Genomic DNA, 24,487 nt, shown 5'->3' with positions numbered 1-24,487 from the left:
AGCAGAGATATCAAGCCGTTGAAGTCTATCCCCTTCTTCCCAAAGATATAGCTGAACATATATTTCAGGTTCATTTTCTGTGAGAAGAGATTCGACCTATTGATAGGGCTTCGCCGCTTCGGCTTAGTACGAGGAGAAGAATTGCTGCTTCTAGATCTAATTCCTATATACCGACTCCGAACACTCTGAGCGGTGCGATGCCGAATGACGCGTAAAAAACCAGGATTGGTATTTGCATGGGCAGGAGTAAGAGTGGAAGTAATGGTAATAAACATGTGTGCATGAATATACCAATTGCCCCCACCAAGACTCAATTCTTTGGTTTTCGGTGCTCCGTCCAAAGAAGGGCAATCCTGTAGCCGTTGAGGTCTTGAATCAAGAATTGGATCATGAATTAGATCGCGAATTGGAGCTGATTGGCGAAGAGCAAAATATGCATCAGCTAATAACATGATTTTAGAGCCAAGATCAGACCGTAGATTTCGTGGTAAGAACCCATTTACCGACACATAGTCTAGATATTGAGATAATACACTGACTGCTGTCCGCGTACTAATGCCCATATATACCCATATAATAAATTGAGAGTAACCATCAATAGCTGCATATATCTCGAATCCAAACTGCTTAAGCTTTATATGGCTATCAACATACCATATCCAGTTTGGACCAGGACAGATATAAGCACCTTTTCGACGTTGAAAACCGCGGTTTTTCACAGCATCTGGATTGATCGTTTTATAGATATCAAAGATCCTATCACGAGCAAAGAATTGACCTTGGCTCCGTAAAAAGATATGTTGATATCTTTTACCATATGTATTGATATCTCCAATATCGCTCTCAGTTCGTAATATAGCCTCAATCTGTTGTTTCTGTCTCTCGCGTTCTTCAGGATCATTAATCCGAAGCTTAATACCAAGTCGCTGCCGTATCCTACAGAGTGTACGTTTTGAGCATGGTATCTCTTTAGTATTAACATATTAAATAAGATTAGTGGCGGTATTCTGGCCTGGAGTATCTCTTCAGTATTAAGTGATCGAATAAGATTTGAAATAAGCTTTTCAGTATCCTGACGTTGGATAGATTTCGTTGTCATAGTATTCCACTGATTTAGGTAACGTCGAATAGTACGGACAGCAACACTGATAACATAGGTTTGGTCCAGAAAAGTGCAAATATCCTTAGTAGAGCTAGCAGCTTCATAAAGATCGATGATCGCTTGTTTATGAGCTTCAAGAGGGATTTGTGGGCGCGGCATAGTGGATATGGAAGTGGAAGTGGAAGTGGAAAGATGAGAGCAGATTCCAGCACTTTGTAAACAGTATTTAAAGCTCCCCGATTGGTCGATCCCGATTACTAATACGTAATTACATTACAGGCGGTCAACTTGCATTTTGGGATTACAGGATAATACGTTTTGGCCCGGTGGCGTGTATCGCCTCCCGTAATCACCTTGGACATTCTCCAAGACTTGTGCTACTTGGTTGGTGCGAAAGCCCAGTCTCTTGCTAACAGCACCTGCGCTTGATGAATTTTAGCCTCCTCTTCAGCCTCAAAATATCTATGAACCAATAACTGCTCTCGTCTGACGGGGAGAAGTAGGGGGAATCCACCTCACACTGCGTGTATGTGTTGGGCAATTCACCTGCGTACAAGAACGCTCGCACATGACTTGCAATGCACACCGATGGTACTGCAATATAGCAATGTCCATACCCCTTGACCTCGATAATCTGCGAGCCCTCGAATGCCTCGTTCGCCGACCTCGCAGGTATGAGGGGACAAACGGGGTCGTAAGTCGTCGAGAGAATCAGCAGTGGATGTATCGTCTTCACACCTTTGCGCGGCATATAGTGATGCGTCTTTGGTATAGTCCAGTGCTGGCACGCGTAGTAGAGTATTGTGTGAGTAGGGCTAAAAGGACTCTGGTTGAGGAAGGGCGCCACCTTATCCAGGAACGTCTGTCTGTCCTGGGCCAATTCTCTGGGCCACTAATGCCGTCATTCAGAGTGATGAACTCCTTTACTTCATGATGCCAATTCCCCATTTCTTCATTTGCATATGCTAGAAATGAAGATGTAGCCTTCGCCCATTTGATGCCTAACGAGGTTCCTTTTATATATGATACCTAGGTATATATATATATACATTACTATTTTCACCTAAATATAAATCCATTCCACCTCCAGGGCTACATAAGTAGGTAGGTCTGTTAAGTTTGTTCGTATCCTTATGTGAAGTGGATTGAACCTTGGAAGATAGGTATATATATGCAAAAATAGACATTTTGAATATCGAACGGGCAAGATGGCCGAGTTGGTCTAAGGCGTCAGGTTAAGGTCCTGATCTACATTGTAGGCGTGGGTTCAAATCCCACTCTTGTCATTTTTTTTGTCAACTTTCAAAATTTTTTTTTTAGTGGGCCGTACTATTTCAGCTCTCGCTTCGACCAATCACTATTAAAATTTGTAAATAACTCTTTAGCTATATATTTAGTTAACTTAACTTGTTAGAGGGGTTGGGAACTGCCCAGGTGATCAAAAAACCAAATTAAATTTAGAACACTATTCTATTACCCTATTGCATATGCAACCGTCTTTTTCCAAGATTCCGTTCCCAAGGTTGTGCTTTGTCTTATCCATATCATAAAAAACCTTGTACAGTTTTGTATTCCGCAAGGGCTGAGTGCCTCTTTAGTAGACCAACTTAGTTGAATTCATGGATGACTTTCATTCGATATAGATCGTATGAAGTATCATAATTTCGTCACCACCTCAGTACACCCGAAGTTCTTCAGTTAGCAGCCTTGAGAGCACGAAAAGACTGCTCGAAATCGGCAATTATGTCATCAATATGTTCTGTGCCGACTGAGATGCGAATGGCATCCTCGAGCACACCGGAATCAGTACGCTCTTCATCACTGAGTTGCTCATGAGTTGTGGACCAGGGGTGGATGGCCAGGGTCTTGGAGTCACCAACACTGTAGAAGAATTAGTAAATATAGCACATAACAAAAAATAAAAAAACATACTTGGCAAGATTGGAAATCAACTTGAACCCATCAACAACCTGGCTACCAGCCGCAGCACCGCCCTTGATACCCACAGACAACACACCACCATATCCACGAGTCAAGTACTTCTTTGCAAGCTCGTGAGAAGGGTGCTCCTCGAGACCGAGGTACGCAACCCAGCTCACCTGCTCATGGTTCTTCAACCACTTAGCCAGAGCAAGAGCATTACTAGCGTGCCTCTCACATCGCAGACTCAAAGTTTCCAGACCAAGGATCAGTTGCTGCGCCGCGAAAGGATTCAAAGTTGCTCCAATATCACGCAGAACTTCAACTCGTACACGGAGCGCAAAAGCAAGCGGGCCAAAGGTCTCCCAGAATTTAAGTCCGTGGTAGCCTGGTGAAGGCTCCACAAACTGTGGAAAGCGAGCAGCATTCTTGCCCCAGTCAAACTTGCCACTATCGATAACCACACCACCGATCGTGGTTCCATGTCCACCGATCCACTTTGTGGCACTGTGCACGACGATATCGGCACCGTGGTCAATAGGTCGCGCGAAGTAGCCACCCGCTCCGAAAGTGTTGTCCACTACCAATGGAACACCATGATCGTGGGCCACCTTGGCAATGGCCTCGAAGTCAGGCACGTTATACCGCGGGTTACCGATCGTTTCAACGTAGATAGCCTTAGTCTTGTCGTCGATGGCGGCGGCGATATCAACGGGGTTGTCACCCTTGACAAACTTGGTGTCAATACCCAGTCGTGGGAAGGTAACTTTGAATTGGTTGTAGGTACCACCGTACAGGTTGCTGGTTGCGATGATGTTGTCGCCAGCCTGAGCCAGGGCTGATATAGCCATAAACTGGGCAGCTTGGCCTGACGAGGCAGCGATGGCGGCAACACCACCCTCAAGGGCAGCAATGCGCTTCTCAAACACATCCACAGTAGGGTTCATGATTCTGCTGTAGATGTTACCGAATTCTTTGAGGCCAAATAGCCTCGCGCCATGGGCCGAGTCATTGAAGACGTATGAGGTGGTAGCATAGATAGGCACAGCTCGGGAATTAGTGGCTGAATCAGGCTCATGGCTATTATTTTATGTTAGAAGCTGAAAGCAAATACGAGATAAGGGAAGAAACGTACCCAGCATGGAGCTGGAGAGTCTCGAAGTGAAGGTTTGGTTGCTCTGACATGGCGGAAATTTTCGCAACCACAGCCACAAATAGGAAGTTATATGTGATATGAAAGTCTGAAAAGAGCAGAAAGAAAAATATCGTTCCTGGTTGAATTTATAGAGGGGCAAATGAGGCATGGCGGCATCTCGATGGCGTGATTACGCCATTGGAAGCTTCAACTCTAAGTGACTTGAGTGGAATTGTAATTGACATTGAGCTCCACCAAACCTCTTTTAATTTGCTGGTGCAGTGATTAGGACATCAGCTTATGAATATAGTACCCATTGTTCGTACCTATTCAGTGATTCGATAGATGTGTACTTTGTAGCAATGTAAATAAGAGTGAATATGTGTGGGGTAGGTTCCGACATCGGTGGCTCTTAGTCATTGATGATCCCCACTTCACTGCACGGTTTGTTATCCCCACTTTTATCTATGCACGTCCAAATACTTTTGAAATGTACATCTTTTCTGTTGACTTGATTTGATCCTTTACTTCCATCTTTTGACCAAGCATATACCAAATTTGAAATTGGCACCACGTTGAGCCTGTCCAGCAGTGGATTCCTTTTCGCCCGGAAAATATAATTCTGATTCCTACAGTGTCAGACCAATACAGAAATAGGAGACTACTTCTAGTCCATCGATTTTGACATGGAACACTGACGTAATATCCCCGCGAACGAAAAAAAGAGTAACAGATCGTCATATTTATTACTAGTCTTGATACTTTTGTGTTTCTCTAAGTCTATAAGCCAGCCTTACAGTAAATACTAAAGGATGACCGCATCCACGGCTTCTGGATCTCAAGCGAACGTGATGATACATCCATATACAGCATGGGGTAAGTAGACACCTGCAACTATGACTCTGCTATTTAAGGCACGGTCTATGACTTCTGATTCGGAGACGCCTATACACAGGTTGTGTCTGGGGGTATAATACCTTAGCCAATTCGATAGAGATGCGCTTTGTTGCGATATATTGGATATTGGAATCTAATATACGGACCCGGCATATCAACCTTCACCTGGATTCTTCGCCAATCAAACCTTCCCGTATCTTCTTAACCTTGATGACTCTAGGTTGTGGGTTAGTAGCTGGTGACTTCAATCCAATCTTTGACGAAGACGCTAATTTTATTGAGAAAAGTGACCTGACGGATGTCTGGACATCTCTTCATCCTGAGAATCCTGTCTATCCATGAAGAGTGGATGGGGAGCAACCGTTCTCGCCAAATCGACTTGATAAAATCTCTCTTCTAGGGATAAACCCCTCTAGTATCAAAGTTTTGGATTCAAAATACTTTGTAATGATAGGGCTGAATCTCAACTGACTCAGGCCACAGATGATATCCCTTGAAGTGGCCATCATGCTTTACTTTTTTCTTTCGATTTGATTGACCGTGAAGCAGCCTTTTCTTGCTGAGCAGATTTAACAGCCAAAATAGAAACAAGGTATCTTAGTGGGGAACCTTAGAAAATGCCCCTCTTGGTTATTGTGTATCGTTATGTTCAGTTGCAGAGCAAATAGCGGCTCACAATCACCTGTTTTCAAGCCCATCCCTTAAAAAGACCTCGGGACGGGTTGGTTAAGAAAACCCAGGTATTAGAAGCTCTGGACGTTGTTTAGAGGTGCTTGGGCCTTTAAGGATAATAGGATATCCATGGATATACCTAGCTATATAGATATCTTGGGGTTGCGAGGGAATTGATAGTGGAAAACACCTATAGATTTTTCAGGTTTGCTGCCAAGGTAGTTCCAAGGTTATACATACGCAAACTATACAAGTAATTTATGGATACTTGAAAGTTCACTCTAAAATTTGCTATTGCATACATATAACATGTAAGATCTAAACTAGTTTTCTATTATAGACTCCATAGAGCTATAGAGTGATTAAAAATTAAAGACAAAAGGTCAAAATAAGCGTCAAAATGGAAGAAGTACTTAGGTATAGGTGGGGTTGTCTCACATGACGCTCAAGCGCCCAGATCTGAAATCTTGGAATATCCAGGCAGCGTCAATTACATTGTCGATTGGGTCGTTGTCGATTATGTACTCAATCAGGGATAAAAGGTAGCAAATGCCCATTAACCTTTGTTTCCTTTCTTCCCCAACTTTGACCAAATCTTGGATTTACTCCCACCTCAATCTAGTCTCTAACTGGTAAGAATCAATACACGTCAGCCCCAGTTTCCTTACTGCAAGCCACATGTTGATCATTCATCGATGACGCCGGTGCAACGATGGTGGCTGATCAGTACAGCTTGATTTCATGATAGCTTTCCATCTAAATTTACTGATACGTTTCCCTTTACTTCTTAGCTCTCCAGATTTACATTCAACCACTATCAATATGACCATCCCTTGGATTTGGCCAGTGCGCGCTGCGCAAGTCCTCTTCAGCTTGATCGTTATTGGACTGACCGCATACGGTTCGTGGTAACCCTTAACTCAAAACACATAACTTTTACTGACTACTTCGCAGTCGTTGATGTCTCGGCCTGGTGGTCCTACACCAGTATTGTCAACTTCCTGCTCTTCGTCGGCTGCTGGTCTGCCTTTCTGGCCATCCCCTACCTGGTAGCCCTTGTTTATTATCCCAATCTCTCCAACCGCTATCTTGTGCCCGCTATGGAAATAGTTACCACGATCTTCTGGTTCGCAGGATTCGTTGCCCTCGGTGCCACACTGCCTCCAGCTGCAGTATGCTATGGCAATGTCTGTCGTTCTCTTCAGGCAGCGACTGTATTCAGTGCATTTGAATGGTCAGCTATAGCTCCCCCCAACTGAAGTTATATACACGATCTCTAACAGGGTTGTTTTCGTACATAGGGCTCTCTTCATGGTCACCACTTACTTTGCCATTATGGACTTCACTCACAACCGTCACTGCGGTGAGACCGCCAACAAGTCCCAGGGCCACACCAACATCAGCGTTTAAGCACCAAACGATTGTATGATGACGGAGATCTGTTCATAACTGGGTTCCATGGCGTCGACGTGAATTATTTTGACTTTTATTGTATGACACTACCCAACTCCAAGATCCCTTAGGGCTCAAGTTGCAAATAACTTTTTTATTATTCGTCACTTAATACTTATTCTGCATGTCATATTGATTTGTAGTTCGATTATTCCTATCGGCCCCACTCATCCCAAATTCCGAATAACCTGAAATAGCCACTTAATCGACGGAGTTCGCCGTGGTGTATACAGCCTCAAGCTCAACATGTCGACTCCTACAAATTTTACACATCTCATCAATAAATTTCTGATTAATCTAGGATAAAGTCCAAAGTGAACAAAATAATAATTTACAAATAGCTGTTGTAGAATTTAGATGCCGTACTCCGAAGTATAAGAATAGTTGCCACCAGGAAAACTCTGCCTATGGTTGCAATGGCCCACATTGACATAGGCCTATATGAGCCGACATTTGCCCAGAAAAAGAAGACAAAGTAGAAAAGTTCAATTGAATGGTCTGATAAGTCCATCTTGATTTATCTTTTTTTTTCTCATAGCGGCTGTTAAACCGTTTCTTTTACCTAACACTTTCCTCTCCTCCACCAATCCCGAACACTAGACGAAAACTAGGGTTTGACTCAGTCGTGGTTTTCTCCACCGGGCTTTAGAGGATAGTGCGAAGGGATTGAAAGGTCGCACGAGTGCTGTAATTCCTCTTCTTATCTTCTTTGCTTTCTTCAAACTGCCCCCCATTGAACATGGCTTCTAAAAGCTGGTCTATGCCTTGGGCGGAGAAGGGAAAGACAGATTCTGATCCTGTCACTGAAGTGCCGCAGGAGTCCAATTACAATGTCGACTATGAGAAGTATGGTGCCAGTCGCGAGTCCAATCCTCTGCCGGAGCTTCAGCGCAAGTTGAAGAGCAGACACTTGCAGATGATTGCAATTGGTGATTAACCGCCGTCTGGAAAGAAACAATATCATTTTATGCTGACAGTTTTCCCAGGTGGTACCATAGGAACTGGTCTTTTTATCGGTAGCGGTACAGCTATCGCACACGCTGGTCCTGTTGGAGCCCTCATCGCCTATATCTTTGTCGGAACCATTGTCTACTCCGTCATGACTGCTCTCGGAGAGATTGCGACCTATATCCCCGTCCCCGGATCCTTTACCACATATGCGACTCGTTTGATTGATCCTAGTCTGGGATTTTCCATGGGCTGGATCTATTGGGTATGTATAACGACAGGTTTCCTCGCTGAAGTACCGTTTTAATAACGATTTTTCGATTTTTCGTATAGTTTTCCTGGGCATCAACATTCGCATTGGAGCTGACTGCCACTGGTCTAATAATTCAGTTCTGGGATAGCTCGATTAACATTGCTATCTTCATTGGTGTCTTTTGGATCGTAATAATCGCGTTTAATATGTTGCCTGTCAGCTTCTATGGTGAAATGGAGTTCTGGCTCGCCAGTATCAAGGTTATTACCGTGGTTGGCTTTATGATCTTTGCCATCTGCATGGACGCTGGCGTTGGCGTTGAAGGATACTTGGGCTTCCGGTACTGGGTTCACCCTGGTCCTTTTGTCCCCTATCTGATTGAGGGTGATGACTCTTTGGCCAAATTTGTTGGCTTCTGGTCTGTCCTCATCCAGGCTGGATTCTCCTACCAGGGTACTGAGCTGGTCGGTATTGCGGCCGGTGAGACTGAGAACCCCCGAAAGACCGTTCCCGCCGCCATTCGCAAGACCTTCTTCCGTATCGTCTTCTTCTTCATCCTGACGATCTTTTTTATCGGTATCTTGGTTCCTTCCTCCGACGCACAGCTCCTGACTAGTCAGAACGGTGGTGCTGCTGCCAGCAACGGCAATGCGTCTCCGTTTGTGATCGCAGCTCGACGTGCAGGTGTCAAGGCTCTTCCCAGCATCATAAACGCGGTTCTACTCACGGTGGTACTCTCGGCAGCTAATTCAAACGTGTACAGTGGCAGCCGTATCATGGTCGGCTTGGCTCAGGAGGGCTTTGCACCCCATTTCTTCAAGAAGACTACCAGTGGCGGTGTCCCATACTTTGCCGTCATCTTCACAGCTCTGTTTGGACTTCTTGGTTTCTTGAATGTGTCTGACTCTGGAGCCACCGTGTTCACCTGGCTCCTTCAGATCTCTGGTGTGGCTGGTTTCATTACCTGGTGCTCTCTGAATGCCTGCCACCTCGCATTCCAACGCGCGCTCAAGGCTCGTAACATCTCGCGAGATGTTTTGCCTTACAAGGCCATGTGGCAGCCATGGTTTAGCTGGTATGGACTGTTCTTTAACGTCTTGATCATTATCACCCAGGGATTCACGTCCTTCATCCCCAGTTTCGATGTGCAGAGCTTCTTCATCAACTACCTCAGCTTAATCCTGTTTGTAGTGCTGTATCTGGGTCATAAGCTGATTTATCGTGATCCATTTGTCAAACCCATTGAGGCTGACTTGGACACTGGACGTACCACGGCTGACGAAGAGACGTGGGAAACGAGTCCTGAGCCGACCACTTGGTATGGAATGGTCTGGCGGGAAATTGCAGGATAATTTCTATAAAAGCATTTTGGTTATGGCGTTTAGCATATATATTTATATTTGTATACATGTACATTTTTCATTCTTATCTAGTTCATATCTCCGCTTACAACACTCCAGAATTATAGCGGTCAAAGACACGAAATCACAATTCTCTATAGTTCGCCTAAATTGTGGTATGATGTATATGTATCAATTGATAAAAAGAGATTGTATGATTTTGCATGTGAGTCGGAAGGTAGATAAGCTATTTACTAGTTAATCCACTTCGACAGGTACTTTCATTTGTATGGCCATTCCCATATTTAATGATGTACCATTGGTTCGTGAAACAGCCGAGGCTGTAATCCTGGTCCACTTTATGGGGCAAAAAGACTGGGGAAGTCCCTTGATCAAAGGGCCGCGATCTCCGATACAACTCTTCATCTCCACATCTTCCATCCCCCACAATCTTTTGTTCTCGCCTCATCTTCAAAAGGCAGGACCTCGAGGTTTTTTTTTCATTAAACTATTGAATCTGGCCATTGATTTCCGAGGTATCTACTTCCAGCTACGCGTTATGCCACTTTATCTTTTAATATCTGACCCACTGATTGCTAATTGTGATTCTTTCTTAAACAGAAACCTCATCATGTTCGCTTCAAAGCCTCCCCACCTTCTGAAGGCTCAGGAATACCATGGACCAAAGCCGCCTGGCCAGCCATACTCTGTTACGATTCCCGGAACTGAAAAACCAGGCCGCAGTCACGTTTACCGATCATGGCACGCACAGAACGAGTTGCTTTTGACTCTCGATCCTCAGGTATGAAGAGGAGTGACTGGTTATAATGTGAAAATTCTAACTGAGTGTAGGTTATGACGGTGCACGATATGTTTGAGTCCACAGCCAACCGCCAACCCAAGAGCGAATGCCTCGGATGGCGCCCGTTCAACCAGACCACCAAGACCTTTGGGCCTTACCAGTGGCTGACATATGAAACTGTTCAGAAACGACGCGCGGCACTGGGTGCTGGTTTGGTTGAGCTGCATCAGAAACACGACTGTCATCGCCCCGGCCAGTACGGCGTTGGTCTCTGGTCCCAGAACCGCCCCGAATGGCAGCTTACCGGTATGATCGGTATTGAAAATATATTTGAATGGATAAGCTGACAAGTAAGATCTCGCCTGCATGTCCCAGGGACTATTTAGCGTTTCCATCTACGACGTCCTTGCCCCAGATGCGACAGAGTACATCATAAACCATGCTGAACTTAATTGTGTGGTCACCTCTCTCCCCCACGTTCCTACTCTCATTAAGCTCAAGCCCATTTTGCCCAACCTGAAGTTCATTGTCTGCATGGACCCACTTGACTCAGGCGAGCAGCAGGGCTACTCAAAGCGTGCTCTGCTTGAATCTATGGCTGCTGACCAAGGCGTTGCCATCTACACTATCGATGAAGCCGAGGCACTGGGAGAGGCTTCCAAGCGCAAACACAACCCTCCCTCTGCGTCCGACATTATTACTATCAACTACACCTCCGGTACTACTGGTGCTCCAAAGGGCGTCGTGTTGACACACGTAAACGCCTTGTCCGCCACTGCTTCCGGTCTTGCAAACATCCCTCAGTTTAAGGGCGACACCACTTACTCTTACCTCCCATTAGCTCACATCTATGCTCGTCTTATAGAGCACATATTTCTCTGGGGCGGTGGCCGCATCGGCTATTTCCATGGTAATATTTTGGAGCTGGTCGACGACCTGAAACTCCTTAAGCCTACTAGCTTTATGTCGGTGCCACGTCTGTTCAATCGTTTCAGCGGTGCTATCAGGGCGGCCACACTTGACCAGCCTGGTTTAAAAGGTGCTTTGTCACGACACATTGTCGCGGCCAAGACAGCCAATTTGAAGAACCCGGACCCCTTGAAGGCCACTGGTCGACACGCACTGTATGACCGTATCTGGACCAAGAAGGTCGCTGCTGCGCTCGGATTGGAGCGCGCACGTAATATGGTAACTGGATCCGCACCTCTGGACCCGTCGTTGCACGACTTTATGCGGGTTGTTACCGGTGCCGACTTCATGCAGGGATATGGGTTGACCGAGACTTATGCCTACAGCACATCCCAGCACCCTTTCGATATGACTTCTGGCAACTGCGGAGGACTCGCTCCCTCCGTTGAGGCCTGCCTGGAGTCTATTCCCGACATGGAATACTCGGTGGACGACAAGCCCTACCCCCGTGGTGAGCTGCTCCTACGCGGCAATAGTGTTTTCAAAGAATACTTCAAGAACCCCGAGGAGACTTCCAAGGTTGTGACTGAGGATGGCTGGTTCCACACCGGCGATGTGGCAGCAATCGATGATATGGGCCGCATTATTATCATCGACCGCCGCAAGAACGTGCTCAAGTTGGCACAGGGCGAGTATATTTCTCCCGAGCGCTTGGAGGGTGTTATCCTTTCCGAGCTCAACTACCTTTCCCAGGCATATGTGCACGGAGACAGCGTCCAGACTTTCCTGGTTGCTATCTTTGGTATTCAGCCCGATATGTACGCTCCGTTCGCTAGCAAGGTTCTGGGACACAACATTGCCGACACCGACCTGGCAGCAATCAAAAGTTCCCTGTCAAACGATAAAATTCGCAAGGCCGTTCAGCGCGACCTAGACCGTCTGGCCAAAAAAAACAAATTTGCTGGATATGAGCGGGTCAAGAGCTGCTCTCTGATGCTAGAGCCTTTTACAGTGGCAAATAACTTGCTGACCCCAACGTGAGATCACTCCCCTTCTATCTTGATACAATGACCAGATTCCTTTCTAACGATTCTATAGTCTTAAGCTCAAGCGATCACCCACTGTTAAGATCTACCGCCAGCTTTTGGACCAGCTGTATGCTGAGGCTTTGGAGGAGCAGTCTGCTCCTCGCGCAAAGCTGTGAGCTTTCAGCCCTTGCCATTTTATGTTTTATATTTTATCTTCTTTTTGAGCATGTTAAAAGCTACAAGGGTGGTTTCAACTTTCGTTTTTGTAAATAGTCATGTGATTCGTATTAGGCGTAGTATCTGCGCTGCGCTCCAAACCTTTTAGCAATTACTTTATCCTATGTTCGTTTGATATCAGAGGATCTAACTTCCTAGTTTCAAGGTTGACTATTTACTATCTGGGTACAGCTCAAGCAACCGAGGAACAATACAAAGTAAAATATAACGGGTAGATTACACGGGATACTCGGTATTTTACCTTAAATACATAGTTTTACTGATAATCAGTACTAGATGGATCATGATTCGATGGATTCATAGCCTAAAGAATCAGGCTAGAATCTAGATAATGACAAGTGGCAAACGGAAAAATAAATCGAAGGATTTGCACCGCCATGTGGCGCAGCCTATTACGTCTTGCCAAAGCGCAACTACCTGATAATCCAAGTACATAACATACTCCCATCCTTTTCTTCTTTCATCTTTGTCTCTCTTCATCTATCAACTACAATCTAGAATTAACTGTGTACACTTGCTCCTCAATCCCAATCCAACAATTACCACCCCACTCATGTCCGCTTCATTTACCCGGCCATCGGGCCCGCCTCCCCCTCAGGCCCCCTCCATCCCGGATGGATGGAAGGCCCAATACGACGAGCGCTACAAGGCCTGGTACGTGAACTCTATACAAAGTCCAAAGTCCAAAGTATTGAAATTAACAATAAAAAAAAGGTTCTACATCGATCTCGCAACCGGGAAATCACAATGGGAAGTCCCCTCGACCACACCAGCCGCTGGCCCTAGCGATGCTCCACCGTCATACGACAGCGGGGGTCCCGCAAACCCAGCCATCGCAGGCGACAAGAAATCAATGGCTTCGAATAATCCATACAATTCTGCCAGCACCAACGTCAACACAGCCAGTACGGCTGCTTCGCCCAACATCGAAGATGACGCAAAGCTAGCCGCAAAACTCCAGGCTGAAGAGGACGCTCGCGTAAGAGGCAGCGCTAGTAGCAGCAATAGAGGCACGCCTGGTACTGCATCGGACTACTATGTTGGATCTGGATCTCCGCAGCCGGGCTATGCGCCTGCGTCATCGCCGCTGCCTGAGCAGCAGAAGTCGCGGAGCAAGGGCGGCTTCCTCAGTAAGTTGATGGGCAAGGCTTCTGGAAGTTCTTCTAGCTCGCACCATCAACATCACCAGCCTCGGCCGCAGTATGCTTCGCCTCCCCAGCAGCAGCAGCCGTATCAGCAGCCGTATCAACAGCCGTATCATCAGCAATATCAGCAGCCATATCAGCAACCTTATCAGCAGTATGCGCAGCCACCCGGACCTGGGTATGGTTATGCGCAGCAGCCTCACCGGAGGCAGGGCGGTGGTATGGGAACTGCTGGTGCTGCTGCATTAGGTGTTGGCGGTGGTCTGCTGGGTGGAATGCTCATTGCTGATGCGCTTGATGATCATGATGACTACGGTGGTGGTGGTGGCGATTTTGGCGGTGGTGATGATTTTGGCGGTGGTGATTTCTAGATTGAGATCTGATATTGTTTCTCCATTATGACTGCTTATGATTGGTTCTGGAATGGGGATTGTCTTAATTTTTCTTTTATTATGCTCCTCGGATGTTATTATGGTCTAGGAGTGATTAGCTAGCATTATTATTAACTGCTTCATGCTCCGATATGACTACATCAATTCTATTTACAGATGCTATCATTTTAACATCGATCTTATTTAGATGTCCGAATATAGATCTAAACTAGCCACGCTTCCGCGCAGAGGCAGTAATATCCCGACCTGTCGTACCACCAGGTGCCTCCTCAACCTTGGCCGTGGGACTGGATGTAGAACCAGCCATCCACCCGGCCAGATCGAAGCCATTCCCGGTCAAGGCATTCTGAGCGGAACCGACAGTCGAGGTACGAGAGTGTTGTTCAAATTCAGCTTTCAATTCGGGGTCCACTGCGAATGACTGTTAGTCTCGATATAAATGGGAAGGGAAAAAGGTCCACATACGGTTCTCCATCAAATAAGGCATGCCAAAGGTGAATCCTAGGGCGACGACCGCCATGAGAATCATAGGATTCTTGAAAAGGCTCAGGACAGAGACTGTACCAAGTATGTTAGTACTCCGAATATATCCGCATATCATCTTATCAAGACTGGGGGGCCTCATGACAACTTACATTTAGCTCGTTCCTCATAGAATCCTCTCCGACCCAACACTTTTGCACCAACCACAACATCAGACTGCTTCTGTCCTGCAGCAACATCGATGACATATTTCTCTGGCCCGCGGTTATCCCACGTATTTCCGCGGAATGTCTCCCATACACCTAGGACTGACCCGTCGGCAGCGACGTCGACGCGGTAGGGAGCGAAGATGTACTCGCTCGAGCGGATATCCAGCAAATAGGACTCAGCATGGCCGGGGATTAGGTCGGGGAATTTCAAGGCTGATGAGCGGGAAAGTGGTGCTTTGATGATGTGGTCGCTGCCGGAGGAGAGAGTGGTCAGGGTGGCATGAGTGGAAGCGGAAAGGGAATTAGGATTTGGGAGGATTGTTGAGGGAGGGATTGTGATGGTCAGAGAGGCTGCTGCAAGATTGCAGATCAACAAGAAGGCGAATAAGACCATGTTTAGTCAGTCAACGGGAAACACGGGTTAGTATTGGTATAGTGTGTAGTGGAAGGTTGAGTGGATGAACGGAGAAAACAGATAATCCGAGTGTATGGAATCAAAACACAGTCGGTAATAACAGACTTTACCACTCGATAAGGGCCGATGATCCAGTTTTTACTCCATCTTCTCCACTTTATAATGGAGTGTTCCGTACGAGGATAATGATCACGTCTGTTGCCTTAATCTGTAACATAATTTCGGGCTAAAAGCGTTGTACTTTTTAAGATTGGGATTATGTAAAAATGTACTGAGCACCGAACGGGCAGGTGAAGAACGAACTGCAGGATGAGGCGCATCTAGCGCCAGAATAGTAACCAAAAGTCCGCATCTAACCAGATATAGACGTATCCGATAAAATACCCGATGGGCGTCGGTAGGAGGCCGATAGTATCAACCGTATCCGCCCGGCGAACCTACGGGCTAGAGCTTTCGCTCTACCCTATTATACCACAAATAATAAAATAAAAAACCATTTCGCTACTCTCCCCCTGTGAGATTCTTCTCTTTCCTTCTTCCTTGCATTTCTTTCCATCCATCTTCCTATCTTCTTATACAATTCCACGTTCAAATCCCGCTCTAATACGCCCTCGTGACTTAAACCCCTCACGCCCATTTTGATTGGCTTGGCCTTAGCCCAACGTCTGATTCAGTTGGCACCCTTCCTTCTCTCTTCACATCCTCCAAGATGGAGCAGCCGGCCATGTCTTGGTCGGAGATCAGTGAGAATACCCTCATCACAGCCGGAGAAGATGACTTTTCCAATTTCCTCGAATTCAATATGAACTTTGCCGACCTCGAAGGGCACGGACCTTTATCACATTCCCAGCTACACGATCAGCAGCAACATGCAATGGTTCATCCGCCCACTACCGCTCCCGAGACTACGATGGCCTCTAATCCAGGGTCACATCTCCAGTATGCTGAGTCTATGGACGGTCTGGCCATGAATTTCGGCCACTCCCAGTCACAGCCCGGTCCAATTCCATATTCTACCCCGGACATAACTCCGGGCTTCTGCGCCCAAGACTCCTCCCGGCAGTCCATGATGTCGCAACAGCAATCTCAGCCCCAGCAGTATGTGCAGAGTCGCCAGATGATTCCTCCAACTCCCAACAGTATCGAGATGCACGGGGGTTCCATCCGCTATCCGCAGTCACAGCGAGTGGCCGAGAATTCTGAGATGTATGATCAATATACGCGCATGAACGAAGAACAGGTATGTCCAATCAAGCCATTTGTGGCTTTCACTAGTTATGCAGCACTAATCGTATGACACAGGCACTATACACTCCACTTATTTCCCCAGCAATGACCCCGCTCGAAAACCAATTCAGACTGCCAGAATATACCATCCCGGGCGAGTACTCCTTTAGTCCGCTCTCATCACCGGCACTTGAGGCCCAGAATGGCCGTCACGGGAGTAACACCTTCCAGCAATACCACTCCAAGCAGCTACCCGTATCTGATATCGGCTATCTACAAAACAATGCTGAGGTGAATCATCTGCCGGGAACTTCTGCTCCACCATCTCCTAGTATCATCCGCAAACCCAAGGCCCGGCGCACCTCGACGGTCTCCCGACTCTCAGGACGAAATACTAATAAGGCGAGACAATCGCCCTCTATTAGGGCACAGACGCAGCGGAGAGGGAAATCAGGACCCAACACCGAGGAGTTCTATAACAGCTTGTCTCAAGAACTGAACAAGCCGCACAATCATGATGTTTGCTCTATTCAAAATAGTAGCAATGAGGACTCACAGGATTCAGTTTCCCCTGAGGCTTTATCTGACCCATTGATGCCACCTCCAGCACTTCCTGCCCCGCGGAAGCCTTCCATAGGATTAAGCAGAACTACTTCCCAATCTTCAGGCACAGCCGCCACTCCAGCGACGTTGATGCGAATTTTACGATCACAACAAGCTGAGGACTCGCCAGGCCACTTCATTGGCAATGCACAACTCGAAATTCCAGATGAAACCATGGAAGATATCTGTCTCCCCGAGTCGGTTACTACACCTCAGACGTTGCGTCCAAAGCCCGTCATTGATACGAGATTACACTCCAATTATACAGGTAGCCCCGTAATTTCCGCGGCTGGCGCTCCATTCTTGAGCCCCGGGTCTGTATGCCCCAGTCCACGAACGCTCGCTATGCCATCTCCTAGTGGGCCAGTACCAAAGAAATCAGAATCATCGCGTGCATCAGGTCGGAAACGGCCCAGCATGAGTTCCACACATGCGAGCCCCCAATTACGGCCAAAAATCAGCCCAAGCATCCAGCCTCTCATGCGAGCCGGTGATGCAGGTTTATCGCAAGATGCACTCTACCTAGCTTCCAAGTCTAACTACCAACACATCCTCGACGGCACATTACCATCTGGCGTCTCATATCCAGATAATCTGGCCGAGAACCTAAGCTCCAAGCGCACGAATCACAAGTTAGCAGAGCAAGGGCGCCGAAATCGTATCAACACCGCCCTCAAAGAAATTGAAGCGCTTATTCCACCCGAATTTATACAAATCAGACAAGCCAAAGAAGCTGCCGCTACAGGGGTCACCCCTGCAGAAAAGGAAAAAGAAAAGTCAAATCAAACCATCAGCAAGGCCAGCGCGGTCGAGATGGCCATCGACTATATTAAGGATCTGCAGAAGAGCCTCGCTGAGGCTAATGCAAAACTGGCCATCCACGAGGCCAAGGCTCTCGGCGCTGCCAGCAATGGAGATACACCTGAGGTTATTGAAAAAGTTGAGCAATTGACCAGTAGCTCCACAACTGAAGCTCACTTATGACATTGGCTGGGCTTTGCTTTAATTTTTGCTTTACGTCGGAAGTGGCTGGTCCATGAAAAATGGCCGATACATCGCTTACATACTTAATACCTGTTTCGCTAACATCTTGCTGCATTGGGGCTCAGGGTGAATTGCGACTTCAGAATACTCCAATTATCATTATTCGCTACTTATCCCGCATGATATATCTACATAGACGATTACACGTTTTTAATAAATGAATTCAAAAATAATTGTATGAAGATTACCAAGCTTCTACCTCTACTTCAACAGTACATGTGGTCAAGTACATATATGGTCGATAGTTGTTAATGGTGTTCAGAAGAAGGTCGCCTTCCTAGCAGGAGTGTCACCAGTGTTACCAGCAGCAACAAATAACTTCTCTTCTGAATCACCTCATCCCAGTAGCCGGTTCTTTCTTTCAGGGCAGACGAAAGCATGGACGCAGCCAATGTCCTGATCAGGTGTGGATCTGTCGTTACCTAGCTATCCTTGCTTGTAGATAGATAACTGAAGCTTGCTAATCCTCTCTATCCTCCTTGTACTTTCTCCACCTAAATCATTGTGCTGCGGCTTTGTCGGCCAACCAGCCCGGTCATAGATGCCCTTCCACTCAAGATGTGTATATGTATATGTATTTTGGGGGTTTATAACGGCTGTGACTGGCATTCCAAAGCATCTTTTCAGTTGTGATCACCCGGTCTTCCAACATAATTTCTGTCTTGTCCATAATGTACTTTTTGGTCACTCCCCTCTTCACAGCAGTAGAGGAATGAAACGCCCTAATGCCACACCGATCGATTCCGTCGAGACGTACCGCTCCCTCATGGCGAGTTCGGCAGATTTCTGTACGTCTGAGTTTCGAGCTGGTTAACGATGCGATCCTCTGTACCATTGCTGCCTAGTCCTGCAATTGTAATACGAGAAAACTGCTGAAAACGAAACACCATTTCGCCGGGTGATGTCCCGGTGGTCGCTGATTTTCCGCATGGAAAGTGCGAATCAGTGCTGATGTTGTTTCCTCCCAGTCTGGATACCTAGCAATCCTCGGCGGTAAATCTGACTCTAATATCAATCAGCCTGTTAGATCGTTTGTCATGACATTTTGCTTGTGCATGCTATGCCGATGTCTTGCGGATGATTTTCAGCCTCGACCAACTTGAGAACAACATCCCAATAACAAACAACTAGACCTTCTCTGCTGATATTCCTTTTTATGTTGTAATTCCTCTTCCAATCCGCGTTGAAAGTGAAGATAGTGGACGGTAGATATATATTCTTTGACCTCGATATCGTCACTTGACAATAGTGCATCGATATATTTGTTTTTTAAGAGTTTGTGGGTATCTTATTCTTGCTCCCATGAATTATCCAGCTTTGCGACGAGGAGATCAAACTCGTGGAAAAGAAGATTCTAGATTCTTCAACATATCGTATAAATACGACGAGAAGACATGGATGGCCTTGCAAAATCGCAATCACTGACAAGTCGCCGAGCTGGTGGTTTTCGCAACGAATAGTGTGAACGATTAGTCAATCATTGTCTCTCTAAAATAATTGGCAGGATGAGAAAAGTAGGTGAAGTAGGAATATATGCGGTGGGAAGCCACCTTACATAGGAATATCTGGGTGCCTAGAGGTAGTAGATAAATGAGAGTGAGAGTGAGAGTGTATGGGAAAGACAGAGGGAAAGTGAAAGTGAAAGTGAAAGTGAAAATGAGAGTGAGATGGATACCTAGGTATTATCAACCGCAGATATTTACTACGTTGCGGCTTTTTTATAGGGCTAGTCAGGTATATGAAAGAAGCAGGCTCCTCTATTTCCAGAGGCTTCGAAAGTTCTCTTGAACTAGGTTATGTGGGTTGTTATTTGTTTGTTATCAGAAGTCACGGAAGACCGCTACCATGTCGTCCAGCCGGCTAATCTCCGTCAACAGCAAAGCTTCTCTATCGGTCCATTGTTGGAGAGTCTCGAGCTCATCTTCGGTCAGGAATTCATGCTCGTGACCTTTAACATCAGTTCGCTCAGTCTTATCAAGGAAATCCTTAATACGCTCGCGCTCAAATTTGATGCGTTGCATCGTCCGCGCCATCGCCTTGTAGATATCTTCCAAAACACTGCTGCAAATCCGGTCTGGGTCATAGTACCAAAGGAAAACAGTCTTGGTCGGCTGACGCTGTCCGTCCTTTGGCACCTCCTGCAAATCCACAAATCCACCGGCCTGCAAGGACGCTAGTGTCTGTCGCATGTCTTTAAGTGGAAGTAGGCTGATCTCTTGCAGAAGCTTCTCGTCCAATCGACCCTTGGAATGAAGGACTCGGACGACGCGAGTTGCAACGTCACCGTATCGTGCGTCGATCATGCGCTCAATCTCCAAATGCCGTAGTTGACGAGCTAGGCCGCGGAACTCAATGACCCACTTGATGGCTCCTGAGATATCAACTTGCCGGGCCAGGTTGTATGGAGGTGCCTCAATGAGCTTTAGATGCTGAGAGACCTCCCAGGCGCGGCTAGGGCCATCATCATCACTGGAAGTTTCATTGACTGTTACATTTGAGGCAGTGAATCCTCCCTTATATATATCGTGAGTTGCTTCCTTTTTTGTGCCATTTGCGGCACGCTTGTCGTGAAGAGGTTGATCGGGGTCTAAGGGTCCAAGACAGCTTGATAGATCAAGCTCGGGATCGACATCCGCAACTATCTTTGACAATTCAATTGGGATAGAAAATTGGTCATTCTCCTCGCCTTCTCGGGGAATGCCTTCGCCATCAGTACGGCAGCTGGACGTAAGGAATTCCACGCGACGGAGGAGGCATTTGTACACCTCGATTGTTGCGGGTGGTGCCTCCCCTTCAGCGAGACTGGCAAACCGGGAGGTTCGTAGGGCGACGTCAAATTTGGCGTAATTCACCTGAACAACTGTTTCAGGCTGGGAAGATATTAGTTCATTATGGCTCTAAAATGTGTTCATCGGAGTCCATTGTTTCGCTTACATCAAAGGGTATACCCTCGTCGTCGTCCCATTCGTTCTCCTCTTCGTCTTCATCTTCCATGTCATGGTTACCATTCATGTTTGCCATGGGACGTCCCGAGAGGTCAGATCTTGTTTTGTCAGCAATGATTTCTTTGGTTCCATCCAGAATCGTGTCTTCTAGTCTTTTTCCTCTCATTGCCTTGACATCAGGCCGAGAAGATACCTGTTTACGTGCCGAAAGCCAATTATCCTGGGGACTCTGGAAGTGTGCTTCTCGCAGGCGCATGAGATAGCCGTGGGATGCAAGAGCTTTGATCGTGGCATTAAGTGGTGCCGTCTTCAATTCCGGAACAGGCTCTTCTCCATTTTCTTCTCCATTCTCAACTCCATTCTCAACTCCATTCTCTTCTCCATTCTCGTTCTCTGCCTCGTTCGTATCAACGTCTTCATTCAGGGTCGCCGGTAGATGTCGAAGTTCGGGTATGGTTTCAAGATGTACGACAGAAGCATGTCCGAGGTACAAAATAGCTTGTACCACCTTTGTGGCATATTTTCCAAGCCGTTGCTCGACTATGTTAAGAATCTTTCCGGAGCGCAAAAGGTAGTATGCGGTTTGGGAATTCGCTTCATAGTATGTATTTCCGTCTTCAAGAGAGGTGAAGTGGTAAACCAGATGATGCTGAATCATAGCAACGAGGCCATTTTGCAGTTGACGATCGCTCAGGCCTGAAAGGAACTTCAATCGAGGAAATGGTAGACGCTCGTAGCGTTGTAGCGTTGTGAAGATGCGCTGTAACATGCACCGTTAGCTCTGCATTTACATTCAAAAAATTCAAGGCTCCATAGTGCTCTTTACTTACAGCAAATAGTTCGCCAAAATTATCCTCAATCAAAAGAGCACAGAGCTCCGCAGCGTTCTGTGCAAAAATGTTAGTTTTGATCGCAAATCAAAGAAAAGAGAGCTGGGGTTGTCGCATATACCTGGGAAGTCATCGTAGTGAATTTAGAGAAGTTGACTGTCTCCAGTCCTCTCTAGGAGTAATTGAAGTCACCGTGCCAGATTCATGGGAGACTGCAAGTGACAGCTACAATATGAGCAACCCGCGACACTTTTTTGCTTATCAGTCACGTGATAGATTATACTTTGACTTTATCATTGTATTTAGAAGTATTCCACCTTAGACTACCAACTGATTTCAAGATAATTGTAATCTGAGATATAAAATTATCTAATAGTCTATAGTTTCTCCAGTTGAAAAACATAATTGATCTCATTACATTAATAAAAATATATCAAATATCAAATGCTGTAATAAGAAAGTATCTCCGGTTCCGTCCGACTCGTCATAACAGCCAATCATAGCCCGAGTAATCAACCCAGCCCGGCATCTTGAAGCTTTTCGTAACCCATCTGTTTCCTCCGCCCTCAAAGCCTTCCCTCTCCAATTGCTTCTCCCCTCTTCAAACCCATTTGGGTTCCTATTGATTTCCTTCCCCTTCTTTGCTCCCGGCACAAAATGCTGTCGCGGTCTTCCCTTAGCCGCAATGCGCCGCGCGCTCTCTCCGCCGGCCGTCGGGCCATGGCCTCTGCTGCCAACCCGACCTTCCAGTACGACGTCTCCGAGGCTGCTGGTGTGAAGGTCGCCAACCGTGAGGTCAATGGTGTCACCGGCACCTTGGCTCTGGTGGCCAAGGCTGGTTCCCGCTACCAGCCCTTCCCTGGATTCTCGGATGCTCTCGAGAAGTTCGCTTTCAAGGTTGGTCCCGCTACCACCCATTGACTACCAACCCCGACCCCCAAATCACTAACTGAGCTCCTCTATAGTCCACATTGAAGCGCTCTGCTCTGCGTATCACTCGTGAGGTCGAGCTGCTGGGCGGTGAGATCTCAGCGACACACTCGCGCGAAAATGTCGTTCTCCAGGCTAAGTTCCTCGCCAACGACCTCCCATACTTCACAGAGCTCCTGGCCGAGGTTGCCAGCCAGTCAAAGTACACTGGTGAGTGATAACCTTTACTGATGTACTATGGGAAGACAAAGAAGAAAGGACCTTGAAAGCCTTTCACTTCCGGGTTTTAGCTTGGGGGGCTAACGTGAATTTTCATTTTCATATCAGACTACGAATTGAGCGAGGTTGTTAGCGATCTCCTCAAGCTCCAGCAGCAGGCTCACTCCGCTAGCTCCGAGTCCATTGCCCTCGATGCCGCCCACGGCGTTGCTTTCCACCGCGGTCTCGGTGCCCCCCTCACCCCCAGCCAGTCCACCCCTTACGAGAAGTACTTGTCTGGTGATGCTCTTGCCAAGTTCGCCCAGTCTGCCTACTCCAAGTCCAACGTCGCTGTTGTCTCCTCCGTCCCCAACTCTGCTGAGGTCTCCAAGTGGGTTGGTCAGTTCTTCAAGGATCTGCCCTCCGCCCAGGCTCTGTCCGCCCCTGCTACCAAGTACTTCGGTGGTGAGCAGCGTCTCCCCTCCAAGGCCGGTAACGCCGTTGTGATCGCCTTCCCCGGCTCCAGCGCCTTCGGCACCGCCGGTTTCAAGACCGAGTCTTCCGTCCTGGCTGCTTTGCTTGGCGGCGAGTCCTCCATCAAGTGGACTCCCGGCTTCTCGCTGCTGTCCCAGGCCACCCAGGGCTTCAACTTCCTCAAGGTTTCCACCAAGAACATCGCCTACTCCGATGCTGGTCTCTTCACCGTCACCCTGACCGGTGCTCCCGACCAGGTTTCTGCCGCTAGCAAGAACGTCGTCGACGCTCTTAAGAAGACCGCCGCCGGCGAGGTTTCCAGCGAGGATATCAAGAAGGCTATTGCTCTGGCTAAGTTCCGCACTCTGGAGTCCATCCACACTCTGGAGACTGGTCTCGAGGCCACTGGCTCCGGACTCATCCACGGCAGCAAGGCTTACCAGATCAGTGAAGTTGCCCAGGCATTCGATAGCGTCTCCGAGGAGCAGGTCAAGGCTGTATGTTCAACATCCAATTTCTTACACGATTCATCTGAAACTGACTGTTCCCTTTCTACTAGGCTGCCGCATCCTTCCTCTCTGGTAAGGCTACCCTGGTTAGCGTTGGTGACATCCACCAGCTCCCCTACGCTGAGGACCTCGGCCTGACCGTTTAAATCCTCTTGTATACCATACAACCCTAGACCGAGGGAAAAGCGTGTTTCCTCGTTTGGACTTGATGTGATCACTTGTGCCTAGATTCTTTGCCAATATCTCCTTTGTGTTTCAAGGTAGTTGACTGTAATACAATTGTACCTTACTTTATGCGTCCAATTAGACTTGGTCGTCGTAGTTCGTATTTACTCTTTGCCATGTTTATCGTATGATGACCTCCGCTTACCGGTGTAGATAGTAGTCC

General features: G+C 47.1%; 9 protein-coding genes across 9 annotated transcripts; 6 read left to right on the top strand and 3 right to left on the bottom strand.

The window, feature by feature from the left end:
- Window positions 1-2,796: 2,796 nt before the first annotated feature.
- Window positions 2,797-4,207, bottom strand: N7495_000701 (O-acetylhomoserine aminocarboxypropyltransferase/cysteine synthase family protein; the record flags this gene model as incomplete). The annotated part of the gene is made up of 3 exons (XM_057203371.1): window positions 2,797-2,983; window positions 3,035-4,102; window positions 4,158-4,207. The coding sequence occupies 3 exons, from the start codon at window positions 4,205-4,207 to the stop codon at window positions 2,797-2,799; spliced, it is 1,305 nt and encodes a 434-aa protein (XP_057067444.1).
- A 2,341-nt stretch (window positions 4,208-6,548) lies between these two features.
- On the top strand, window positions 6,549-7,136 carry N7495_000700 (MARVEL domain-containing protein; the record flags this gene model as incomplete). Its single annotated transcript, XM_057203370.1, has 3 exons — window positions 6,549-6,627; window positions 6,681-6,960; window positions 7,010-7,136. The coding sequence occupies 3 exons, from the start codon at window positions 6,549-6,551 to the stop codon at window positions 7,134-7,136; spliced, it is 486 nt and encodes a 161-aa protein (XP_057067443.1).
- A 781-nt stretch (window positions 7,137-7,917) lies between these two features.
- N7495_000699 (putative arginine transporter) lies at window positions 7,918-9,731 on the top strand (the record flags this gene model as incomplete). Its single annotated transcript, XM_057203369.1, has 3 exons — window positions 7,918-8,107; window positions 8,165-8,391; window positions 8,460-9,731. 3 exons carry the CDS (start codon window positions 7,918-7,920, stop codon window positions 9,729-9,731), a joined length of 1,689 nt encoding a protein of 562 aa, XP_057067442.1.
- A 619-nt stretch (window positions 9,732-10,350) lies between these two features.
- N7495_000698 (putative AMP-binding enzyme) lies at window positions 10,351-12,634 on the top strand (the record flags this gene model as incomplete). The annotated part of the gene is made up of 4 exons (XM_057203368.1): window positions 10,351-10,521; window positions 10,572-10,827; window positions 10,877-12,467; window positions 12,529-12,634. The coding sequence occupies 4 exons, from the start codon at window positions 10,351-10,353 to the stop codon at window positions 12,632-12,634; spliced, it is 2,124 nt and encodes a 707-aa protein (XP_057067441.1).
- A 614-nt stretch (window positions 12,635-13,248) lies between these two features.
- On the top strand, window positions 13,249-14,211 carry N7495_000697 (WW domain-containing protein; the record flags this gene model as incomplete). The annotated part of the gene is made up of 2 exons (XM_057203367.1): window positions 13,249-13,349; window positions 13,410-14,211. The coding sequence occupies 2 exons, from the start codon at window positions 13,249-13,251 to the stop codon at window positions 14,209-14,211; spliced, it is 903 nt and encodes a 300-aa protein (XP_057067440.1).
- A 229-nt stretch (window positions 14,212-14,440) lies between these two features.
- N7495_000696 (uncharacterized protein) lies at window positions 14,441-15,318 on the bottom strand (the record flags this gene model as incomplete). The annotated part of the gene is made up of 3 exons (XM_057203366.1): window positions 14,441-14,643; window positions 14,698-14,790; window positions 14,868-15,318. 3 exons carry the CDS (start codon window positions 15,316-15,318, stop codon window positions 14,441-14,443), a joined length of 747 nt encoding a protein of 248 aa, XP_057067439.1.
- Window positions 15,319-16,048: 730 nt separating this feature from the next.
- On the top strand, window positions 16,049-18,153 carry N7495_000695 (phosphate-sensing transcription factor PHO4; the record flags this gene model as incomplete). Its single annotated transcript, XM_057203365.1, has 2 exons — window positions 16,049-16,579; window positions 16,642-18,153. 2 exons carry the CDS (start codon window positions 16,049-16,051, stop codon window positions 18,151-18,153), a joined length of 2,043 nt encoding a protein of 680 aa, XP_057067438.1.
- Window positions 18,154-20,033: 1,880 nt separating this feature from the next.
- N7495_000694 (uncharacterized protein) lies at window positions 20,034-22,121 on the bottom strand (the record flags this gene model as incomplete). Its single annotated transcript, XM_057203364.1, has 4 exons — window positions 20,034-21,083; window positions 21,148-21,918; window positions 21,989-22,045; window positions 22,110-22,121. The coding sequence occupies 4 exons, from the start codon at window positions 22,119-22,121 to the stop codon at window positions 20,034-20,036; spliced, it is 1,890 nt and encodes a 629-aa protein (XP_057067437.1).
- A 524-nt stretch (window positions 22,122-22,645) lies between these two features.
- On the top strand, window positions 22,646-24,245 carry N7495_000693 (ubiquinol--cytochrome-c reductase subunit 2; the record flags this gene model as incomplete). The annotated part of the gene is made up of 4 exons (XM_057203363.1): window positions 22,646-22,885; window positions 22,954-23,128; window positions 23,246-24,087; window positions 24,150-24,245. The coding sequence occupies 4 exons, from the start codon at window positions 22,646-22,648 to the stop codon at window positions 24,243-24,245; spliced, it is 1,353 nt and encodes a 450-aa protein (XP_057067436.1).
- Window positions 24,246-24,487: the final 242 nt, after the last annotated feature.

The sequence above is a fragment of the Penicillium taxi genome (assembly GCF_028828555.1).
Source record: "Penicillium taxi strain IBT 34144 chromosome Unknown utg000001l_segment0_segment0, whole genome shotgun sequence".
Classification (NCBI taxonomy): domain Eukaryota; kingdom Fungi; phylum Ascomycota; class Eurotiomycetes; order Eurotiales; family Aspergillaceae; genus Penicillium; species Penicillium taxi.
Note: the sequence above shows the minus strand (reverse complement) of the source record. Positions and strands in the feature narration are given on the sequence as shown.